Consider the following 21,413-nt stretch of genomic DNA (forward strand, 5'->3'; position numbering starts at 1 on the left):
ATATTCAAAAAAAATAAAAATGTTATGAAAGAAGGAATGAATTTTCCAAAATCTAGTAATATTAAAAATCGAAAACATTTTATAGAAATTATTTGTACATAATTTTGTAATGCATTCGCTGTTGAAGAACTTTATCTAATATTGAAAAATATTTTATAAATTCAGTTTTAAAGCAGCGGCAATTTTCAGTTATATTAGAGATTTAAGTATTTTAATTTATTTTAAGTTTGGAAGGAATAAAGTTTGCCTACAACGTGGAAGAAAGGAGTCGTTGTAAAGAAACCCAATAATGGGAACTTGTAAGATTGTAACAACTGGAGAGAGGAAGGCAGTCAAAATACAAGAACGAACCCAAAGGCATGTAGGAAACATTCTGAGAGATGAACAAGCTGGCTTTAGATCAAATAGAAGATGTGTAGACCAAACTGGAGATGAAAAACCTACCTGCTCAATGCCATATGCACAAGATACTAGCAGTCATAATACAAGAAATAATCTGAAGGCAAGTAAAAAACATTCTGAGAGAACTAGATGACTGCAGACCAATTGTAACTCTGTAGGCCATGCCAACACTCTACGCATCATAGTAGAATAATCTATTTGGAATGGCACACCTCTCTTGTATCTACTGTTTATCGATTTCAAGAAAACCTTTGACAAAATCAGACGAATTGTCAAATGAGAAGCATTGAACGAAAAGGCAGTATCCCAAATTATCCGAGTATTACGAGAGTGCCGAAACTCTCAGTTCTACACAACGATAACATAAACCAATCGTTTCTCACAAACGCGGGAGTAAAGTAGGGATGGAGTCGGTGAGCGGTAACTGTAAAGCTCATTGGCTGACGAAGATAATTTTTGACTCAATGTTGGCCCATCAGACGAACTGGCATATGGAAAGCGTTGAGCAAAGAGGGATTACCCCAGAAAATTATCCGAGTAATAAGAACGAGGATGCCAAAACTTTTAAGTTATTCACAACTAGAATAGTTATAGTTATTCACAACTACATAGACGCGGCAGTAAAATAAGAATGGAGTCTGTAATCGCTTCTTTGCGAGCGTCTCATATTTGGATGACGAAGCACAAAAAAAAACTGTTTGGTGCAATTCGCATGCCGGCGCCGTCATTGGGCCATACTTCTTCGTCGAAGATGCCAATCGTCACTTTATTGTGCTTGGACAACGTTACCGCACCCACTGTGTATTTTTGGCCTGAATTGGAAGATATGGAACTGGATGACATGTGGTTTCAAGGGGACGATTTATTGAAGAGTAAGTTTGTCATTGACAATGCCAACGACGTGCGAAGAGTTCAGAGCCAACATTAAACGGAAAATAGTGAACGTTTCGTATGAAAGATATGACCGAGTCATCGACAATTGGGTCTAACGTTTGGACAGATGCAAACGTGGCCATATAAATCAAGTCGAGTTCCATTCATATACGTTTTGATTATACTTCAAGCTTTGAAATATGTCTCTTTTGGGGCAACGTCAAATCATTGACGACGTTGGTGGAGAAGCTCAGAGCCAACATTAAAGGGGAAATAGCCAGCAATTCCGCTAAACCATGGGGTCGAGTTATCTACAGTTGTCAAGTCCTTATTGGAGAACCCTGTATAAAGACTAACACCGAACAACAGCTACACTCAGGTGGTGAAAGCTATTGATGCCTCAGTAGACCAATTCTGTTATCTTGAAAGCGTGGTGGATCTAGATTGTGGCACGAAGGTAGATGCAGATCGGCGAACAAAGTTCAGAATATTCAAGTCAAATCAGTCCTGCTCTATGGGTGCACGACATGGAGAATATCGCTGCCTCTGTCGACATTTTTGCCACGTGAAATAATGAATGAAAAGCTACTAGGTCATGATAATGACAGATGAAGGTGGCCTACGTAATTCGACGCAAGCAAGAGGGAAGAAGGGTTGGATGTCCTAAGAAATACTATAAACTTGAGTTCCACCGAAGCTAAAATGAGTTCCGTCGGCTTAGCTAGGAATCAGCTTATATAAATAGTCCACACCGATTGAGATGGAAGAAAACCCTATTAAAGGAAGTTAAAATAATAAAATAATGTGTTTGTTTTGTTTTAGTTGAAGATTCAATCATATGATTGTCTAAGTCTGGAGTTTCCCCCATTGGCTTAACTTCATCACTTTCCTCTTTGCAGAGAAAAATGTTTACAAAACGCACTGACAGCTTGCAAAATTAACTGATCGCTACCAATATCATGATTGATGTTATTTCAACTTAACAGAAATCGATGATTTCTTAGTTGAATCGTGCTGTCAGCTTGCAAATATTTTGTTCTGGTGTTTTTTGGGAAAGCCGAAAAGTGAGCATCATTCTCATTAACATGAGAATACTCGATGCTTAAAGAGTTCAGGTTTTCACTAAAAATTCATCATTTCAAAAACTGAAAAGCCAATTGATAATTCCCTTCGCCGGGATGAAATCATGATATTGGTAGCGATCAGTTAATTTTGCAAGCTGTCAGTGCGTTTTGTAAACATTTTTCTCTGCAAAGAGGAAAGTGATGAAGTTAAGCCAGACTTAGACAATAATAAAATAATAAATATTGATTGACCCCATATAATAAAATAAATATTACTGGCGGTATCTTGTGTAGAGTGGAGAGATAAAAGTGTAGTAAACTGATGACATCCTTCTTGTAAGGTTTAGGTTATGTTTTATCTCGAGTTTAAGTTACGTCGTCAACTAACTGCACAAAGACGAACAAATCTAGTCATCATGTTCAATTGGCCATGAAGTTGGTTGCAGTTCCAGCATACTGAACAGAAACTGGAAGATTCCTCTTTAAAAAGGATTGTAAACTTCAGCTTTTTCGTTTTGTTTTGTGGTGTAGATCACAACGTTAATGAATTACGTTACCGCACCATGTTCCCTGACTATATTTGGCCTAAATTGGAAGATATGAACCTGAAGAATACGACGAATAACTTGAATTATCATGTTCAATACGCCATGAAGTTGGTCACAGTTCCAACATACTGAACAGAAACTGGCATGGTATAAGTAAAGAGGTAGATTTAAATGAAAAAAATCTATAGAACCCTTGTTTTTCTTGAATTCCTAAAACTTCAAAATAAAAGCAACAAGTGAGTTTGTTTACAATGCATTTTTTTAGCATTTTATAAAAAACGAGAAAAATGAACGAAGAGTTATGTTTTCTCCACATAATCGAATTGTGAATATGATCAACTGATTGTTTCAATGCAAATCTCACCAATCTCTTCCATACAAATGATCTAAAAACAATTTAAAAAATCATTGAATTCGATTGTTTTTAAAATTGTTTGGCATATTATTCAAACACCACACACACATACACAGTTTGTTTTGAAGTTTTAGGCATACTCGAATGAAAAAATTTAAATTGACATAAAGCTTTGGCTAACCTTTATTATTAAACCATGGAAACTGGAAGAATTCTCTTTAACAAGGTTTGTAAACTTCAGTTTTTTTTTTCGTTTTGTTTTGTGGTGAAGTGCAGAGGCTCTCCGCAGAAAACAATAGTCGAATAAAATATCTTATTGTGGCCAATATTAAGCCCTGGGTTGGATGGGTTGAATCATCATACTTAGTTCTTAAGATTATTTCTACATTCACCGAGTAAAAAACTTTTTGTCTAAAAGTTTAGAAGCTGCAGAAACGCCCGGCGCTTTTATTATGTTTCTGTTTGGAGGCAAAGACATAAATACAACAAGATAAGACATTTCTTTTGCTATCATTCTTCAGTGAATGGCTTTTGAATTTAACATAATGTTATGTTACGATATGGTGATATAACATTTTTTTCTTTTATACATTTTTACGTATTTAACCGAATTTACGGGTCCAATTGACATGGAATTATTCTTGAATAGATCCTTGAATTCATAAGTTTCGTTTCTGATACCATTAAATGAAATGTTCCTCCTTGGTTGCGATTTTGAAATAACTGCAACCTGTTAAGGGTAATGTTTCGATACATAGTTTCGTAAACATTTTTTTGTTGCATGCATTTTGTCAGGTCTTTATTACTTTATGTCTTTGTTGGAGGTATATAAACATTTGTAAATGCTTGTAAACATTAGCAAGTTGTTGATCAACATTTTTGTGATGTTTATAAACAACATTTGTTCCAAAAATTGAACAGGCTGACCAATCCAAGCGACACACTGAACGAACGCAGGCCATTTGCTTTTAGTGTTGCTTTTTTTTCTTTACTTCATCTTATTTATGCTTACTTACTGACGCTTTAAAATGCGACGATTTTATTTTTGTGTTGTGCCGCTTCAGTAATTGAGAATGCATCTTAGCAGCAAACAACAAAAAAGCATGCTTGTGTTTATTTCAAGTTTTGCTTTTTTGCGGTATGGAAGTTTATTTTTAGCCAACATGTCGTGTTTTTTGTGGCGTTGCTCTAATGCAGAGTGAGGCAGAGAAAATTCTTGGGTCTCTCTTGTGCTCTCAATGAGCGTAAATTTGTTGTTGTTCACAACGTGTTAGCATCTACACAGGCTGTGAGCGATAACAAATTTACGCTCACTTAGAGCACATGGGCTCTCTTGTGAGTCACAATGCCTCCTCCTGCTCTAATGCACATGTGCAGCAGCAGCAGCTGATCAACCAAGTGGGTTGTGGATGGTTGTGTAAGTTCAGTGTGTGGCAAATATATTTGCTTGACCGCAAAAATATACACACCATCAACAAAATATTTATGTACGCGAATTTGTCTGTTGCAATGTGTTGTCAGGCATTTAGATTCTGTGGTCGTCGTTTCGTTTTCAGGTATAATTGTAACTAAGGGGCTATGTTGTTATTTGAAACTGTCATTAGCTTGGCAAATATATGTATGTATGACTCCTTTTTGTTGAGCAAAATTGTGGTAATGCTGGCTGGCTGGCAGCACGAGATTTGCTGTTTAAAGTTATTTTTAAACTCAAAGCACGAGCCACACACGAAAAAAGACATACATATAAACTGGTTGAATGGATGTTGTCGTTAAATGTGTGTATTTTTGGTATGACAATTTTTCATGGTATGCTGGCCAATTCAGTTGTCCACAATGTGTAATATATTGATTTGCAATTACCTTACTCTTCGCCTGAGTCTTTATCTTCAAGACTGGCTTAGTATAGTTTGCTCTTACTTAGTGTATCAATGTCCGTCCTTCGTCATGTGTTTGTTTAATTTTTAAGTTTTTATAGTGTCATGTTTGCGCAAATCTTAACACCATCTCGATGGTACATTTTGTGTAAAAAAATCTATTTTTGAGTTTGAATTTGTGACGCTTGAAATTCTGACGAACTTTCTGGCTTTTAATGTTGGGTTTTAAGGAAAACAAATATTTTTTATTTGTATTAAAATATAAATGCAAACAAAATTAAATAAGAAACACAAATAGTAAAAAGATGAAATGCCTTTTCAGAAGGGTTTTAGCGCAAGACCCGCCTTGGTGAATCCAGACCATTGCAACGAGTCTGCTGTTCAATTTACTTTCCGCAATCTAACTCAGACTTGCCACATGTGGAAATGGAAAATCTTATACATTTTATGCCAACGGTTACTTACAAGAAGAATTTCTGTTTATCACGCGTTTATCTTACTCAAGTGAATTGTATTTTAAAAATAAGTCCCTGTTTAACTAAAAATCTCCTCTACACAAGAAACCCTTTACCAAGACATTCTGGATATTTATTACTACAATACCCTGTTCGCCACAGTTTTTTTTCTTGCCAAAAGAATTATTTTCTCCCCACATGAAATGAAAAATTTTTTGGTTGCTTTTTTACACCTCTTTGTCTTATTTCTATACGTTCATTCCTTTGTATTCTTGTACCAAGTCAGATTTAGAATCTGTGGCCATAAAAAAAAATTATTTTTAAGCTTTTTAGCCAGGAGGAAAGAATATTTTTGTGTTTGTGAAAGAGAAACCAGGCCATTCCAGTTATCATGCGCAAAAATATATTTGACAGGGAAGAAAAATAACATCATTAAGCTTACAGATTATGATCGGTTTTTTCGTTTACTTTACGCTGGGCTGAAAATACCCTGAGGCATGTTTAGCAATGTGTGTTAAGTAATCATAAATAAAATTCTTGATTAAAAAAGAAATTGAAGAGGAATAAATTTGTGTGTTCTTGTCCCAGGTTTGGGTTGCTTGTAATATTAAAATTTATAATAAGAGAAATTGATTTTTTAAAAGAATTCTGGAATGGAAGTTTCAACGAAAGCATGCGGTAAATAAAAATAAATCAAATGGATAGGCAAAAGAAACGAAAACTGCAGAAAGGACGTTGGAACTAGAATGGGAGAACATAAAACTAATATTGACAACAAACTTAGCACCACATCCAATGACCACCGGTCGCTCTCCTTACTTTGAAAATCACACAATATTAGACAAAGATTGAGTTGAAAAGCAAAGATTGAATGGAAGTTTCCAAGAAAACATGCGGTAAATAAAACGAAATCAAGTGGAAAGGCAAAACAAACGAAAACTGCAGTGGTAACTATCCTGACTTTGAAAATGTCACAATATTAGACATAGATCGAGTTGACAAGAAAAGATTGATGATTGAAAGTCTGAGATTACAATGTTTATAAAAGAAAATACCGACGAAACGTAGGGAAAAAATAATAAAATCGTTGATTTATTTTCATAAAAAAGCTTAATCAAAAACACAATAAATGAATATAAGCTAGAATGTCGGTCAAGATTTGCTGTAAATAGGTTAGACATTTACAGATATTGACATCCAATAAGCACTGGTCGCTCTTCTGACTTTGAAAATGTCACAATATTAGACAAAGATTGAGTTGAAAAGAAAAGATTGAAAGGAAGTTTCCAAGAAAGCATGCGGTAAATAAAAATACATCAAATGATAAGGCAACAGAAACGAAAACTTTATTAAAATCTATATAGGAAGAACAGAAAGAACGTCAGGAACTAAAATGGGAGAACATAAAACAGATATTGACAAGTAGAAAGAGACAACAGATTTAGCACCACATCCAATGAGCACTGGTCACTCTCCTGACTTTGAAAATGCCACAATATTAGACAAAGATTGATTTGAAAAGCAAATATTGAATGGGATTTTGCAAGAAAGCAGGTGGTAAATGACATGAAATCAAACGGAAGTGCAAAACAAACGAAAACTGCATTAAAATCTATATAGGAAGAACAGAAAGAACGTTAGGAACTAAAATGGGAGAACATAAAACAGATATTGACAAGCAAAAAGGGACAACAAACTTAGCACCACATCCAATGAGCACTGGTCACTCTTCTGACTTTGAAAATGTCATAATATCAGACAAAGATTGAGTTGAAAAGCAAAGATTGAATGGGATTTTCCAAGAAAGCATGTGGTAAAAAAATGAAATCAAATGGAAAGGCAAAACAAACGAAAACTACATTAAAATCTATATAGGAAGAACAGAGAGAACGCTAGGAAATAGAATGGGAGAATATAAAACAAATATTGACACGCAAGAAGAGACATTTGACTTAGCACTACATCCTATGAGCACTGGTCACTCTCCTGACTTTGAAAATGATGATTGAAAGAAAGATTGATGATTGAAAGTCTGAGAATACAGAACACTGAGATTATGATGAATCTAAAAGAAGATGCCGACAACATTAGTTCGTAACAGTGGGAATAGGGATAGATAATTGAAAGCAATAATCGATTTTTCGACAATTCCATTTTGGTCTAAATTTAAAAGTGCGATTTTCCGGTCTTACGATTATTTCAGTTGTCCTAAAACTCGACTTTCGACTTTTTCATAACCGAAGAAAATCGATTATAATCGACTATTCGTGGATTTTCAAGTTTTCTTTTGAAACTTTAAAACCGCCAAACGTGTAAAACCGCCAAGTCCACAATCTATGGGCAAACTCGAAAATCGATCACAAGATAATCGATTATGCGATTTTCTCTCCAGACAAAAATCGACTACGATTTTTAAATTTTTGACTGCAAAAAGTCAATTAATCGATTAACCGATAGACGACTTACCTATCCCTAAGTATGAAATTTCATAATTATGCCAGGCGTTCTTATACTTATTTTTTTAATTTAAAACACCTCTTTATTGTCATTGTGCATACATTTGTTGTAATCACAAATAAATTTATTTTATTTAAATAGACCAAATCCCCAGAGGAAGTCTCCAGAAAGCGACGAAACGTCGGGAAAAAAGCAATAAAAGGTCGGTGATTCCATTAATTCATTCTTTTGGGTAGCTGTAGCCTAGAAACAATGAGGCCATGGACCGGATTCTTCATCAATTAATCTCCAGAGTTTTTTTAACCATCGGGAAATATACTCATCCCATGTACTTAAGTATCACACCGAATTCATGGGGTAGGACTACACCTACCACGACAAGCTAGCGAGTGTTTGATTGATTATCGTGCAATTTCAGACCGTATAATCACAGCTACATTCAATTCTCGCTTTCGGAAGATTTCATAATTCAATGCTATGCACGCAGCCAACCTGACAACGATTCTGCAAAGGACGAGTTCTATTCACAGCTTGAAGCCACCATGAGCACAATCCCAGACGGATATATCAAAATTATAATCGGTGATTTCAATGCAAAATTCGGGAACAATAACACCGACATTCAAACGGTTATGGGGCCACATGGCGGCCTAGGCAACACGAGAAACGAGAACGGTGACCGACTCCTTGACTTTTGCTCACGACATAGCCTATATATTGGAGGCACTAGATTCAAGCATAAAGATATTCACAAATATACATGACAATCCCCTGACGGCAGAACTCGAAATCAAATTGATCACATAATTACGAGCAAACTTTTCGTGGGTTCATTAATGGATGTGAAGGCGAGACGAGGAGCAGACATGGATAGTGACCACCAACTGTTGGTTGGAACCTTCAGGCTTCGCCCTGCCGCCATCAAGAAGAAAAAGGAACCCCGCAAATACAACATAGAAAGACTGCAAAACCAAACCACGCGTGAAGCATAGAACTCCGCATTGAGATTATATTAAGGAATAAACGAAGCAACAACATGGGAAACCATAGCACATGCCTGTAAGCAATGCGCTCAGTCTGTCCTTGGCTGTGCAACAGAACGCAGAAAACCATGGATGAGCGACTTAACATGGTCTGAAATAAATAACAGAAAAGCACTAAAAACACGCATGGATTCGCCACGCAACAAAGTCGGAGTATAGAAGATCAGCTGTAAGCGTCAAACATCTTGCACGCATAGGCAGAGTACAATATTACAACAACATCGCAGACGAAGCTGAGCAAGCCTCAAATATTGGAAACATGCGTCATGTCTACTCGGCAATAAAAAAATTTAGGTGGTAATAACATCAGAAGCACTGTCTCTATTAAGGATAAAAACGGGATTGAACTCACCACACCAACCGAACAGCTAAATCGTTGGCGTGAATTCTTTATGGATAATCAACCAGCACACCACCAAAACGAATATCAAATGATCTCCATGCTCTCGAGACGGAACCCAAGACATGATATCCCAACTCATCCACCAACTTGCGGGGAGATTAAAACAGCACTTGAAGCTTTGAGAAATGGCAGATTCAGCGGCCCCGACGATATACCGGCAGAACTAATAAAATATGGTGCACCAACTCTGGCGGATATACTAACTCCTATCATTCGAAACGTTTACAGAAGCAGGGACACTTATCCGTGATCCACACTGGGAATTTCTTCTTTCGTAAAGAGATAAGACATGCCGAATATACAATGAGATAAGACATGCCGCGCATATGGTTTTTATCCTAATACATACTTCTTGTGCCTTAAATGGGCCAACTCGTTAGGGAAATAATTAGAAATATGAATAAAAATGGGCAAGGTTTTTATTATATAAAACATGGGGAATCGCCTTTATAATAAAATAAAATATAAAAGACATCATTAGAGTGTTCAAGCTATTGTTAACTAATCTTCAACTTTGTTTGACAACTTTTTTCAAAGCTTATAATTTTAAATAGGGGATTATTTAGTATTCAATAAAAAATGATAACTCATAAATGTTGCCCGTGTGTCTTTTGTGGAATTCTCAAAATTTGTACAACTCTGTAATGGAGATGGATATGGAAATGAAGTAAATTCCCCCGCTCGGCCTGAAGGCATAAAAGATCACGTGAATAACGAATGTGGCGATCATCTTGCCTGTGTCTGTCTATCGGATTGTAAAGAGTCTGCATACATTTTTTGGCTCTGTCTTAACCATGACAGTGTATGATTATTGTTATTGACCACTTGTTTTGAAAATAAAAAGAGTGATGTCTTATCTTTTGTTGAAGAAAGTAGAAATTAATGTATTTTTGTTGTCATACAAATAATACATTTTATGTATGGTCACAGAGTGTGAGAGTGTGCTGTGCGTGTTTGGTTTTGTGTATTTTGCTTTGTGTTAACAAGGAGGTGTGGTCTTTTATTTAAATTGATGTGTGTTTTTTTAAACTTTGTTCGCAAAAAATTTAAAAACGAAAACAACAACAAATACCTATATATTATTGATTTAAAATTTCTTAAGGCCATACACGACAAAGTATTTTTGTGTGAGAAGAGTGCCGAGAGAGAGAGGGAGATTAAATGTATGTGGCACATGCGCATTGAGATTTTGTATAGCTGTATATATGATATTGATGTTATCATTGATATCTGTCATTGCCAGGGAGCAGAGAACCAAACAAAACGCAAAAAAATAAGGAAGCCCTGAAATTATTTACATATTTGTTTTGTCAATAAAACAAAAGATCTCCAAACAAATTCAATTTAAATAAGCTGAGATCAGTGTCTTGAAGTTTTTTTTTTGTTGGCAATTTTGTAACTTCTTTTGTAGGGCAAAGAATATTTATACGAATAAGCCTAAATTCAAATCAATAAAAACCAGAGGGAGAGAGAGAAAGTTTTGAGGTTAACATTTTTACGATAACCATAACCGCACATGTTTTGATTTACCTCTGCTCAATTATTACATCCACATATTTTTTTTTTAATTTACATAGAGCAATTTGTATAATGTTTCGGCGGGGAGGGAACTTATTAATGTGCATGACACATTTTGTTATATTTTTAAGCAGCGCACTTCAGCAAATCAACTTGTTATAACATATATTTCTGGTCTTGGTACAATTAGTGCGGTAATAAAACAATAATGTTTTTATTTGTATGGTAGAAACGTACAAATACCATGTATTCAATGGTAATTAGTAGGGGATTTAAGGTAACTATAATAATACGTTTACCTAAAACCGGATTTAATAAACCCACTGGGTTTCAAATGTCAATTCCATTGCCTATACGTCAAATAAATCCACATAAAGAAGTTTAACCCGGGAAAAGCTGTAATATAAACAGGCTATAAGCTTCGCTAAAAGCGGGAATCCGTAGCGGGAACATCTGCATATATTTACTATACAAATTGGTACAATGAGTGGACAAATATTGCACTGGAATTTGAAAAAAGATGGAATTTTCCAAATTTTGTTGCAGCCATTGATGGCAAACAACAAGTGGGTCTTTTTATTACAATTAGAAAGTGTTTACAAGTATAGTTCTGATGGCCGTAGTTGATGCAAACTATCAATTTATTGTGGCTGATGTGGTCACCAGTGGACGGGTTTCGGATGGAGGTGTTTTTAGTAACACTACTTTTGGACGAGCGTTTAAAGAAGGACAAGTTAAACTACCTTTACCATCAAAACCTTTGTCGGGGACGACGCTTTTCAACTTGATGACCATTTGCTAAAACCGTATCCCGACACATACCTATGTTGCGAAGAAAGAATTTTTAACTACCGTTTAAGCCGAGCGAGAAGAATCGTTGAAAATGTATTTCGCTTTATGGTAGCACGATTCGGTGTCTTGCAAAGTGCAATTGGTAATTTATCAGTTTATTTCATTTCAAATTTTCATAGAACAAGAATCCAGCCACCGATGGCCGTAGTTGATGCAAACTATCAATTTATTGTGGATGATGTGGGCACCAATGGACGGGTGTCGGCTGGAGGTGTTTTTAGTAACACTACTTTTGGACGAACGTTTAAAGAAGGACAAGTTAAACTACCTTTACCATCAAAACCTTTGTCGGGGACGACGCTTTTCAACTTGATGAACATTTGCTAAAACCGTATCCCCACACATCCCTATGTGCCGAAGAAAGAATTTTTAACTACCGCTTAAGCCGAACGAGAAGAATCTTTGAAAATGTATTTGGCATTATGGTAGCACGATTCGGTGTCTTGCAAAGAGCAATTGGTAATTTATCAGTTTATTTCATTTCAAATTTTCATAGAACAAGAATCCAGCCCCCGATGTCCGTAGTTGATGCCAACTATCAATTTATTGTGGCTGCTGATGTGGGCACCAATGGACGCGTGTCGGCTAGAGGTGTTTTTACTAACACTACTTTTGGACGAGAGTTTAAAGAAGGACAAGTTAAGTTACCTTTACCATCACAACCTTTGTCGGGGACGACGCTTTTCAACTTGATGAACATTTGCTAAAACCGTATTCCCTCACATCCCTATATGCCGAAGAATTTTTAACTACTGCTTAAGCCGAGCGAGAAGAATCGTTGAAAATGTATTTCGCATTATGGTAGCACGATTCGGTGTCTTGCAATTGGTAATTTATCAGTTTATTTCATTTCAAATTTTCATAGAACAAGAATCCAGCCCCCGATGGCCGTAGTTGATGCAAACTATCAATTTATTGTGGCTGATGTGGGCACCAATTGACGGGGGTGTCGGCTGGAGGTGTTTTTAGTAACACTACTTTTGGACGAGCGTTTAAAGAAGGACAAGTTAAATTAACTTTGCCATCAAAACCTTTGTCGGGGACGACGCTTTTCAACTCAATGAACATTTGCTAAAACCGTATCCCCACACATCCCTATGTGCCGAAGAAAGAATTTTTAACTACCGTTTAAGCCGAGCGAGAAGAATCGTTGAAAATGTATGTGGCATTATGGTAGCACGATTCAGTGTCTTGCAAAGTGCAATTGGTAATTTATCAGTTTATTTAATTTCAAATTTTCTTAGAACAAGAATCCAGCCCCCGATATCCGTAGTTGATGCAAACTATCAATTTATTGTGGCTGATGTGGGCACCAATGCACGGGTGTCGGCTGGAGTTGTTTTTAGTAACACTACATTTGAACGAGCGTTTAAAGAAGGACAAGTTAAACTACCTTTACCATAAAAACCTTTGTCGGGGACGACGCTTTTCAACTTGATGAATATTTGCTAGAACCGTATACCACACATCCCTATATGCCGAAGAAAGAATTTTTAACTACCGCTTAAGCCGAGCGAGAAGAATCGTTGAGAATCTATTTGGCATTATGGTAGCACGATTCGGTGTCTTGCAAAGTGCAATTGGTAATTTATCAGTTTATCAGTTATATTTGACCAGTGTCCAGTTGTTTTTTTTTTAATATTGAAGGTTTGGCTTCGGAAAATTGTTGTTTTAGCCTGCTTTTATTTGCACAATTATTTGCGCAGTAAATGAAACAGGGACTATATTCCAATCGATTCAGTTGACCAAGAAGACACTGCATGTGATACGGTAAAAATGGGTACATGCAGGTAAGTGTCTAATTTATGTTCCTTACTGCCAAGTCAATCAAGAAATTCATCTCAAATTGGCGACAGTTCCCAAAAATTTAAAATTCCCCCTAAAACCACAATGAACATATCAAGGTGAATGTGTCAAAGCCAGTCTTCGCATACTTGTTTGTAGGTCTAATTTTGAAGTTTATGTTGGACAAGCACGCCGAGTTATATTGTAAATTAAATTTGCAGCAATAAAACACCAGGAAATATGTTTTAAAATGTTGACATTGAAATGAAAGTAATAAAAACTAATCTCTCTGTTCGGCTCCTGGGGCGAATGCACGCTATAACAAAAAAAAGTCCGCATGAACTTAGCACACACATGGTGTGTAAGAACAATTAAAGTTAACGACCGCGGCCGTTTTGTTGCGATTAAAAATAAACCTTGACGGTGCAAAGCGCTCCCCTTTGTTGATTAAAAATTCCATGTGACCCAATTTCCGAAAATAGTTTTCCCACAAAAACGTTTAGTTAGATTTGAAATAAAAATAATCAGATATACTTCAAATCTCAGCTTTAGAATTTACTTCCCAAGCACTAGGAAATACTTGTCACTTTGCCAACCAGATCTCTCTTCCGTCTACTTAAGAATCCCGAGTAGTGGTAACAATTGTGGCTTTAACAGTTTACTCATTTTTCAACACATTGGCGTTTTATTAACTTTTTGTACATTAATCGGAATTCAATAACAAAATCATCTTCCCCTTTGAATGTTAATTTCTTAATTAAATAAATAATAAAATATGCACTTCAACACCTCGAGCTAAATTAAAGGAGAGGGGGAGAAAAACGTTACTTAAACTATTTTGCATAGTAATGAGTGTGGCTGCTGTTGCTACTTGACAGACTTAATGTCTGCTTCCTACCACTTTAGGAAATCATTAATTTTTCCCATAAATTGTTTTATGTGCCAACCAGCTATTTTGAAGAACACAAAGCTGTTGATGTTAATAAATATCAGCTTTGTGGGAATTCTCCAATAGAATTCGAATTACAAATCTCAAATTCACTCAACAACAATCACATTTGAACATTTCACTCAATCAAAAATCATTTAATAATAACAGACAAACTATAAATAAATGATTTTATTTCGGAATTAAAATGCAACAAAAAAATACAAATACTTGCAAGGTTAACACATTTCCAATTGAAATTAATTAATTATTATGAAATATTAATAAATCTTGTTAGATTAAATAACAAAAAAATCGTACTAAAGGAATTGCGTTTGAGAACGTGTTTTGGTTTTGTTTCTTGAGATTGTTGTTGACGCCGTTTACCAAGATCTTATCATTTCTTTGTTCCGATAGTAATTTAAGGCAATATAAACAAATGTGAGATACTCAAAACCTGGTACTTGAAACTTTCAAAATTGTTATATTGTAACAATGTTATTGTTATACTGTTATATGATGTTCATTTTGTTATTCTTTCTCTCTACTTGATAGACAACCACATCTCCATGGCTGAGACAGTTCCTTAATTGGGAATAAGAATATCAGAAGAGAGCAGTATAAAAAACAAGTGAAGAACGAAGTCGTGAAGGGACAAATGAAAGTTCCTAAAAAATCTGGCAAGTGCAGCCGAGGAAGCAGTTAGCCAGAACAACATAAGAAAGCTACACCGGACAATAGATAGACTCTGAAATCCAAGGTGTACCAGGAATCAAGTAGTAAAAGATAATCGTAATGGTAGACAACTAATGAACAATGATGAACAAATTCAAAGATGGAGAGAACATTTCACGAACGCCTGAACGAAATGTACGAAAGAAGTACAATGGAAAATAAGTTGAATTGAATATCGCGTATGCCTGCCAGCTTGAGTGAAACAAAAGAGACAACTAAAGTGCAAGAAAGCAGCAGGAGAAGATGTTTTAGCGCCGGAAACTCTACAGGACGAAGCCAGAACTGCAGCTGAGTTCCCTTGACTTCACATCACATCAGCTTGGGAGAAAGAAAGTCAACTTCCAACGTAGAAAAAAAGTATTGTTGCAAAGTTACCCATAAAATGGCGGCTTGAAAGATCACATGATATAAGCTTGGGAGCATAAAAGTCTGCCTCCAAGGTGGAAGAAAGGCATCGTTGTAAAATTACCCAAGAACCCAGCTGGACACTATACACGTGTAGGAATAGGTTATGAACACGTTACATTACGCGTCCCACTAACTGTCTAAGTACTAACTGAACACGGTAGACAAACGCATACGACTTAATTAAAGACACCAGATAGTTTTTACAATAGAAAAGAGAACATCACAAGAATTGAAATGACCGCCGAGCATCAGTGAAAGTTTGCAAAGTCTAGAATAGTTTGTGAAGTGAATAAAAGAGGTTTTATAGATGTGACGTTTAATTTTAATTTCATGTTAATAAGAAAAAAATAAGAACAAAACAGCAGGAGAAGATGGTTTAGCGGTGGAAACTCTACAGGACGAAGCCAGAACTGCATCATATCAGCTTGGCAGAAAGAAAGTCAACTTCCAACGTAGAAGAAAAGCATTGTTGTAAAGTTACCCATAAAATGGCGGCTTGAAAGATCACATCATATTAGCTTGGGAGCATAAAAGTCTACCTCCAAGGTGGAAGAACGGCATCGTTGTAAAATTACCCAAGAATTGTGACTTTAACTATTGTAATAACTGGAGAGCAATAGCCCTGCTCAACACCCATAATGCAGGAACGAATTCAGTTTCACGATTCTGAGAGATGAACAAGCTGGATTCAGACCAAATAGAAGCTGTGTAAACCAGGCCAACACAATATGCGTCATATTAGAACTGTTCACATCTGCACAAATAAATTGTACATATTTTTTGGGTCAGTTTAAGGCACTGGGAAAAATCAGACAATTAAAAGTAAATATTCCAAATATAAATTTACCATTGCCATAAAATACCATATGTCCACAATTCAGCGTTCTTGCGAGCTGGAGCAGATGATAAGTGGTTCATGTATTTTAAGTAATTATGGTTGGTCGTAACATCTATTTTAGGGATAGGTAATGGAAAGCTATAATCGATTTTTTGACTTTTCGATTTTGGCCTAAAACTAAAAATTCGATTTTTCGATCTGTGGATTTTTTCATTTGTTCTAAAACTCGACTTTCAACTTTTTCATAGCCGCAGAAAATCGATTATTCGTCGATTTTCCAGTTTTCTTTTGAAACTGTAAAACCGCCAAGTCAACAGACTCGAAAATCGATCACAAGATAATCGATTATGCGATTTTCTCTCCAGACAAAAGTCGACTACGATTTTTAGCTTTTTGACTGCAAAAAGTCGACTAATCGATTAATCGAAAGTCGACTTACCTATCCCTAATCTATTTGTGTGATTTGATAAAGTGCCCACACATAGTTAAGTGTAAGGACAAAACAACCCTCAAAGGGCACTGTTGAATTGTATGTCGATTAGGTTAAGTTAGAATAGTTTATGTAGGTCTTAAGTAAAATATTTTCAAATAAAACAAGAATCGAATAAACAATCGACCCGTCCGGTTGGGTATTATCTTTTCTTATTTTAAGTGGTCCTTCTAGCCGGATCAATTATCCTTGTCATTTCAACGCCTGTATCTACTGTTCATCGATTTCAAGAAAGCCTTCGACACCACCATCAAACATTGCAGTTTGTAATGGAATTGGAAGCATTGAGCAAAAGGGGAGTATCCCAGAAAATGTATGTACGAGAATGCTGAACTCTCAGTTCTTTGCGACGGGAACATAGCCAACCGTTTCTCACAAATGCGGGAGTAAAGCAAGGATGGTCTCTTTCACCCTACCCTATAGTGTACAAGTTTAGTGAATGAAATATAGAATCAATTCTGCTCTCTGAGTAGAGACAAAGCGTGGAGACTCTCACGACAACTAGAAGATTTACGGCCATATTCTGAACGAAAATTCTCCCTTAGTTTTATCTTTCAGATGTTTAATCTTAAAGGAGAGCGTGAGAAAATACACGGTAAATTTACGTTCAGAATATCCTCCTTAGATTTTAAGAATTATTTCGGTCTTCTCTCTCACAAGATCTCCAGCATGCAGTCAAAATTAAAAGACTGACACGGGCTGGCAAAACTGTGAAATGTCCCAGAAATTGCCAAATGTCTCCGAAATGGTCAAATTTCTCAAAAATGGTAAAATCTCCCCGGAATTGTCAAAGGTCCCCGAAATGCAAAATGTCCCAGAAAATGTCAAATATCCCCAAAAAATTTTCAAAATGTCGAAAATACAAAATATCCCGAAAATATAGCATTTTCCCTGAAAGTCACAAATCTCCTCGAAATTGTCAAATGTCCCTAAAATATCAAATGTCCTCGAAATCGCAAAATGTTTACGAAAATTTCTGAAAATTGTCCCTACAATTGTCAAATGTCTCCTGTGAAATGAAAGAAACTCTAACCTCAATATTTTTGTACTTTGCCTAAAACATATAAATATCCCACCCTAAACAACAGTGTTGACAGATTTTAATTACCAAATTTTGAATTTTTAAATTATAACTCTTTTTGTCAATTAAAAAAAAACGTTGAAACTTTTTGCAAAATGTGCGAAACAAGTAGCTGCGCCTCCTGGCAATTTCAAATAAAATATGATTATAACCTTTCATTAAGCTAATTTGAAAAATATAAAAATTTGTGGCGTATTTTGTCAACTTACCTTCACAGGTTCATCGTTTTCAAATCCAGAGTTGGTAAAACCAGTCATTTTGTGTGTGTGTTTTTGTTACAATATGTGTGCGTTTGTTGTTATGTGGCTAATAACGGTGGGAGGAAAAACGATTTTCCGTTTGTTTTCTTTTTTTTTGTTAGGTTAATATATATATTTACAATATTTATATATATACAAGTGAGATATTCTGGAAAGAGAGAGAGAGAGAGAAAAGAAAAAAAAATAATTAATATCGATTTCAGTTATTATGTATGTACATATATCTATTTATATGAATATGTGAATAAAGTATTATTAAATTTAATAATTTTTAACAATAGACATAATTATAAACAAATAATATGTGTGGAAGAGAGATAAACCGATAGAGAGAGGAGGAATCCAACCATTAACAATATTGAAAAAGCGGCAGGGCAAATTTTATATCTGCTGTTTTCCTTAATTGTCCAATTATAATTTTGTTTGCCTGCCATACATACAATTTTTTTTTTGTTATTTGACAATTGAAAACGTCACAGATAAATAATAATAAAATATATTTAACTTTACTGTGAGGTATTTTAAGCAACAATACATAATAATAACATGTATTGAAATAAAATCTGTAATACATTTATGAAGGAATGATGCGCCCGCCGCTGCTTCTGTTTGGCCATACTTGACTTGATTTCCATTCATTGATATGACCAGACCATTCAGTCAGCCAACCAGCCAGCTTTAATAACCATTCAAGCGCAAAGCCGTTGACTTGTTAATAATTTGTTGTTATTTTTTATATTTTTTTGCTTTCATGTAGTTATAATAGTTCAAGTTCATGATCATTGTTGGGCCAGTACAATACATATTTTCCGCTTCACATTGCGATGACATCTAATTTTAACAATAACAACAATAATCTAAAAACTCTAAATAACATGCTTGTTATGCCCTCGATATTGTTGTGGCTGGCGATAGAGGAAATATTGCAATTTTTTCCTCAATTTTTATTTATTATAAAATAATATTATTGTTGTTTTTTTGCTGCACGTGCCTGCCTGATATTAAAATTTTAGAGTTTGTTAATCAATTAAAGCTAATCAATCTACTCCTCTCTTACTAACTAGACTTAATTGGCCCGCTCTTTTTGCCATTATATTCTAATTGAATTTAATCGTTTTATTCGCCCAAGCGAATTGAATTGATTGGCTAATCTTTGTTGGTTTTTGCATCTGTGTGCTGGCATTTTTGACAAATATTGAATGTTTGAAACATTATTGATTTTTTTCTTCAATCTTAATTATGACGAAATGTTAAAATTATCAACAGATTATTTATTGTTTAATTTCTAACCACAATGCATATCCGCTGCTTTGTGGTTAAACGCTTTTGCTTGGTACGGACAAAAAGATGGTCAAATAAATTATTTAAATTTGAAAGGGCAGAAGCAGCGGAAAAACATTGATAAATTTTAGAATGACAGAATTTTTTATAATTTTAGCGTTTTGGAAAACTGAAATTTGAGAAAGAAATTATTTTCCAAAAAAAGTTTCCCATATAATGGAGACCACATTACCAGATAATTGCCAAATTGAGGTACGAGTTGCGGCTGTCTGTTGGATGCTGCGTCATCAAATTTATATTTATTCATTTTGGTCCTTCGAAAAATTGAGTTTTCCCCTACCCTTGGTAGGAGACTCAATGGAACTAGCGAAGGGATTTTTAAGCAGTTGACTTAAAAATCAAAACTGGAAAGAAATACTCTAGCAATTGTGGCAATTGGCTCAGGAATTGTTAGGATTGATTTTTAATTGACCGATTTATTGTTCGGTAAAGCGTTTGTAGTGGCTTGGACAACGACATAAAGTAAAAAATATTAAAATGGTCTCAAAACTGGATTTTAGCATTGAAGGTTTTTAGAAGAGGCTCCAGGAGTTGGAGTTAAAAGAACAAACATGGCGATTTGCTCGAAATGTCGAGGAGCTCATCGCGACTTGTTCTCATGTATGTGAAACGGTATCCGTCTACAAAGTAACCCAACTGTAGGAATGGGTTGACATCATAGAGGATAATTTAAATCATCTGGAGCAGTTCGCGACCAGAATTAGTGCTGAAGATTTCATACCTAGGATGGAAAAGTTAAAAGAAATTTGTGACCCGCTAATAGAGAAGATGTATAAAATCATAGTGCGTTCGATAAAATGGGACTTTCCATATTTCAAGTCTAAAACGTGGGTATTTGCTGAACTAGTAAAAGAAAAAATCGAATCTGAAAAAGTTTTTTTTTCGGAAAAGCTGACAATTTGTTAGACCTGTGCGACTATAGCTTCGTTCCAGAACTAAAAAGTTTTTACACATTTACACAGTGTGCACATTTTTGCCCAAAATCCGTTCCCGTACACCAAAAAAGTTGCAAAATGTTCACTTCTCTTTGAACAAAAATAGCGCTGAATAGCTTTCTCTTTATAAACTTTTTACACGACAAATTTGGGCGAGCAAAAATGTGCAACATGTTTGCCGGCTTCGGATTGGCTGACACGTCGACTTTGACATTTGTTCCAGTTTTTGTGACGTATCTGCCATTTTTCTGTTCCCGTACATTTTGGAAAAATGTGTATGTGGAGTTCATTTTCGACGGTTTTCTCTTTTGACACTTTTACCATTAAAAAAGTACTGGAACGAAGCTTATGTGTCAAATAAATTGGAAAATATGGCAACGTATGTAGCTGAAGAATAGATTGTCACATTGAAGAAAATATATATGGAGCTAAATCAGTTATTTCCAAAGGTGACCGAGAAGAGTATTTGGGAGATTTGTTATTTAAGTTAAATCGTGTTAGGATTATCTACAAGAAGATAATGGATGAGATAGATAATATGCTCAGATCTTCCAGGAAAATGTTTGTGCCCCCGGCAAGCCCTCACTGCGGAGGAGGGAATTCCTTGTGTAACAGTGCACTTGAAAATGATGTAAATGCTGTCGAAGAATAGATAGTATGTACAGATGAGAAAGAAGTTGCGCTGGAACACCTGCGTTTGGAAGGCGAACATATAGCGGAACAACGCAAGATAGAAACTACGTCAAACACCAATAATGAAGAAAATTT

General features: G+C 35.5%; 1 protein-coding gene and 1 long non-coding RNA gene across 6 annotated transcripts in view; both read right to left on the reverse strand.

The window, feature by feature from the left end:
• The window catches only part of LOC141398931 (UNC93-like protein), a 155,061-nt gene that overhangs the window by 35,964 nt on the left and 97,684 nt on the right, over positions 1-21,413 (reverse strand). For all 5 annotated transcript variants that reach the window (XM_073976747.1, XM_073976748.1, XM_073976744.1 and 2 more), the window contains one exon: positions 18,319-18,517. In XM_073976747.1, the coding sequence (XP_073832848.1) occupies positions 18,319-18,366 (48 nt within the window). In that variant the 5' untranslated portion in view covers positions 18,367-18,517. The remainder of the gene's footprint in view (positions 1-18,318; positions 18,518-21,413) is intronic.
• Positions 4,280-18,310, reverse strand: LOC141398934 (uncharacterized). The gene is made up of 2 exons (XR_012411733.1): positions 12,493-18,310; positions 4,280-11,735 (listed from the first exon to the last, which is right to left on the reverse strand). It is a non-coding gene; the product is annotated as an uncharacterized lncRNA (long non-coding RNA).

This window comes from Musca autumnalis, unplaced genomic scaffold (genome assembly GCF_047663935.1).
Source record: "Musca autumnalis isolate F117 unplaced genomic scaffold, ASM4766393v1 scaffold_3, whole genome shotgun sequence".
NCBI classification, from domain to species: domain Eukaryota; kingdom Metazoa; phylum Arthropoda; class Insecta; order Diptera; family Muscidae; genus Musca; species Musca autumnalis.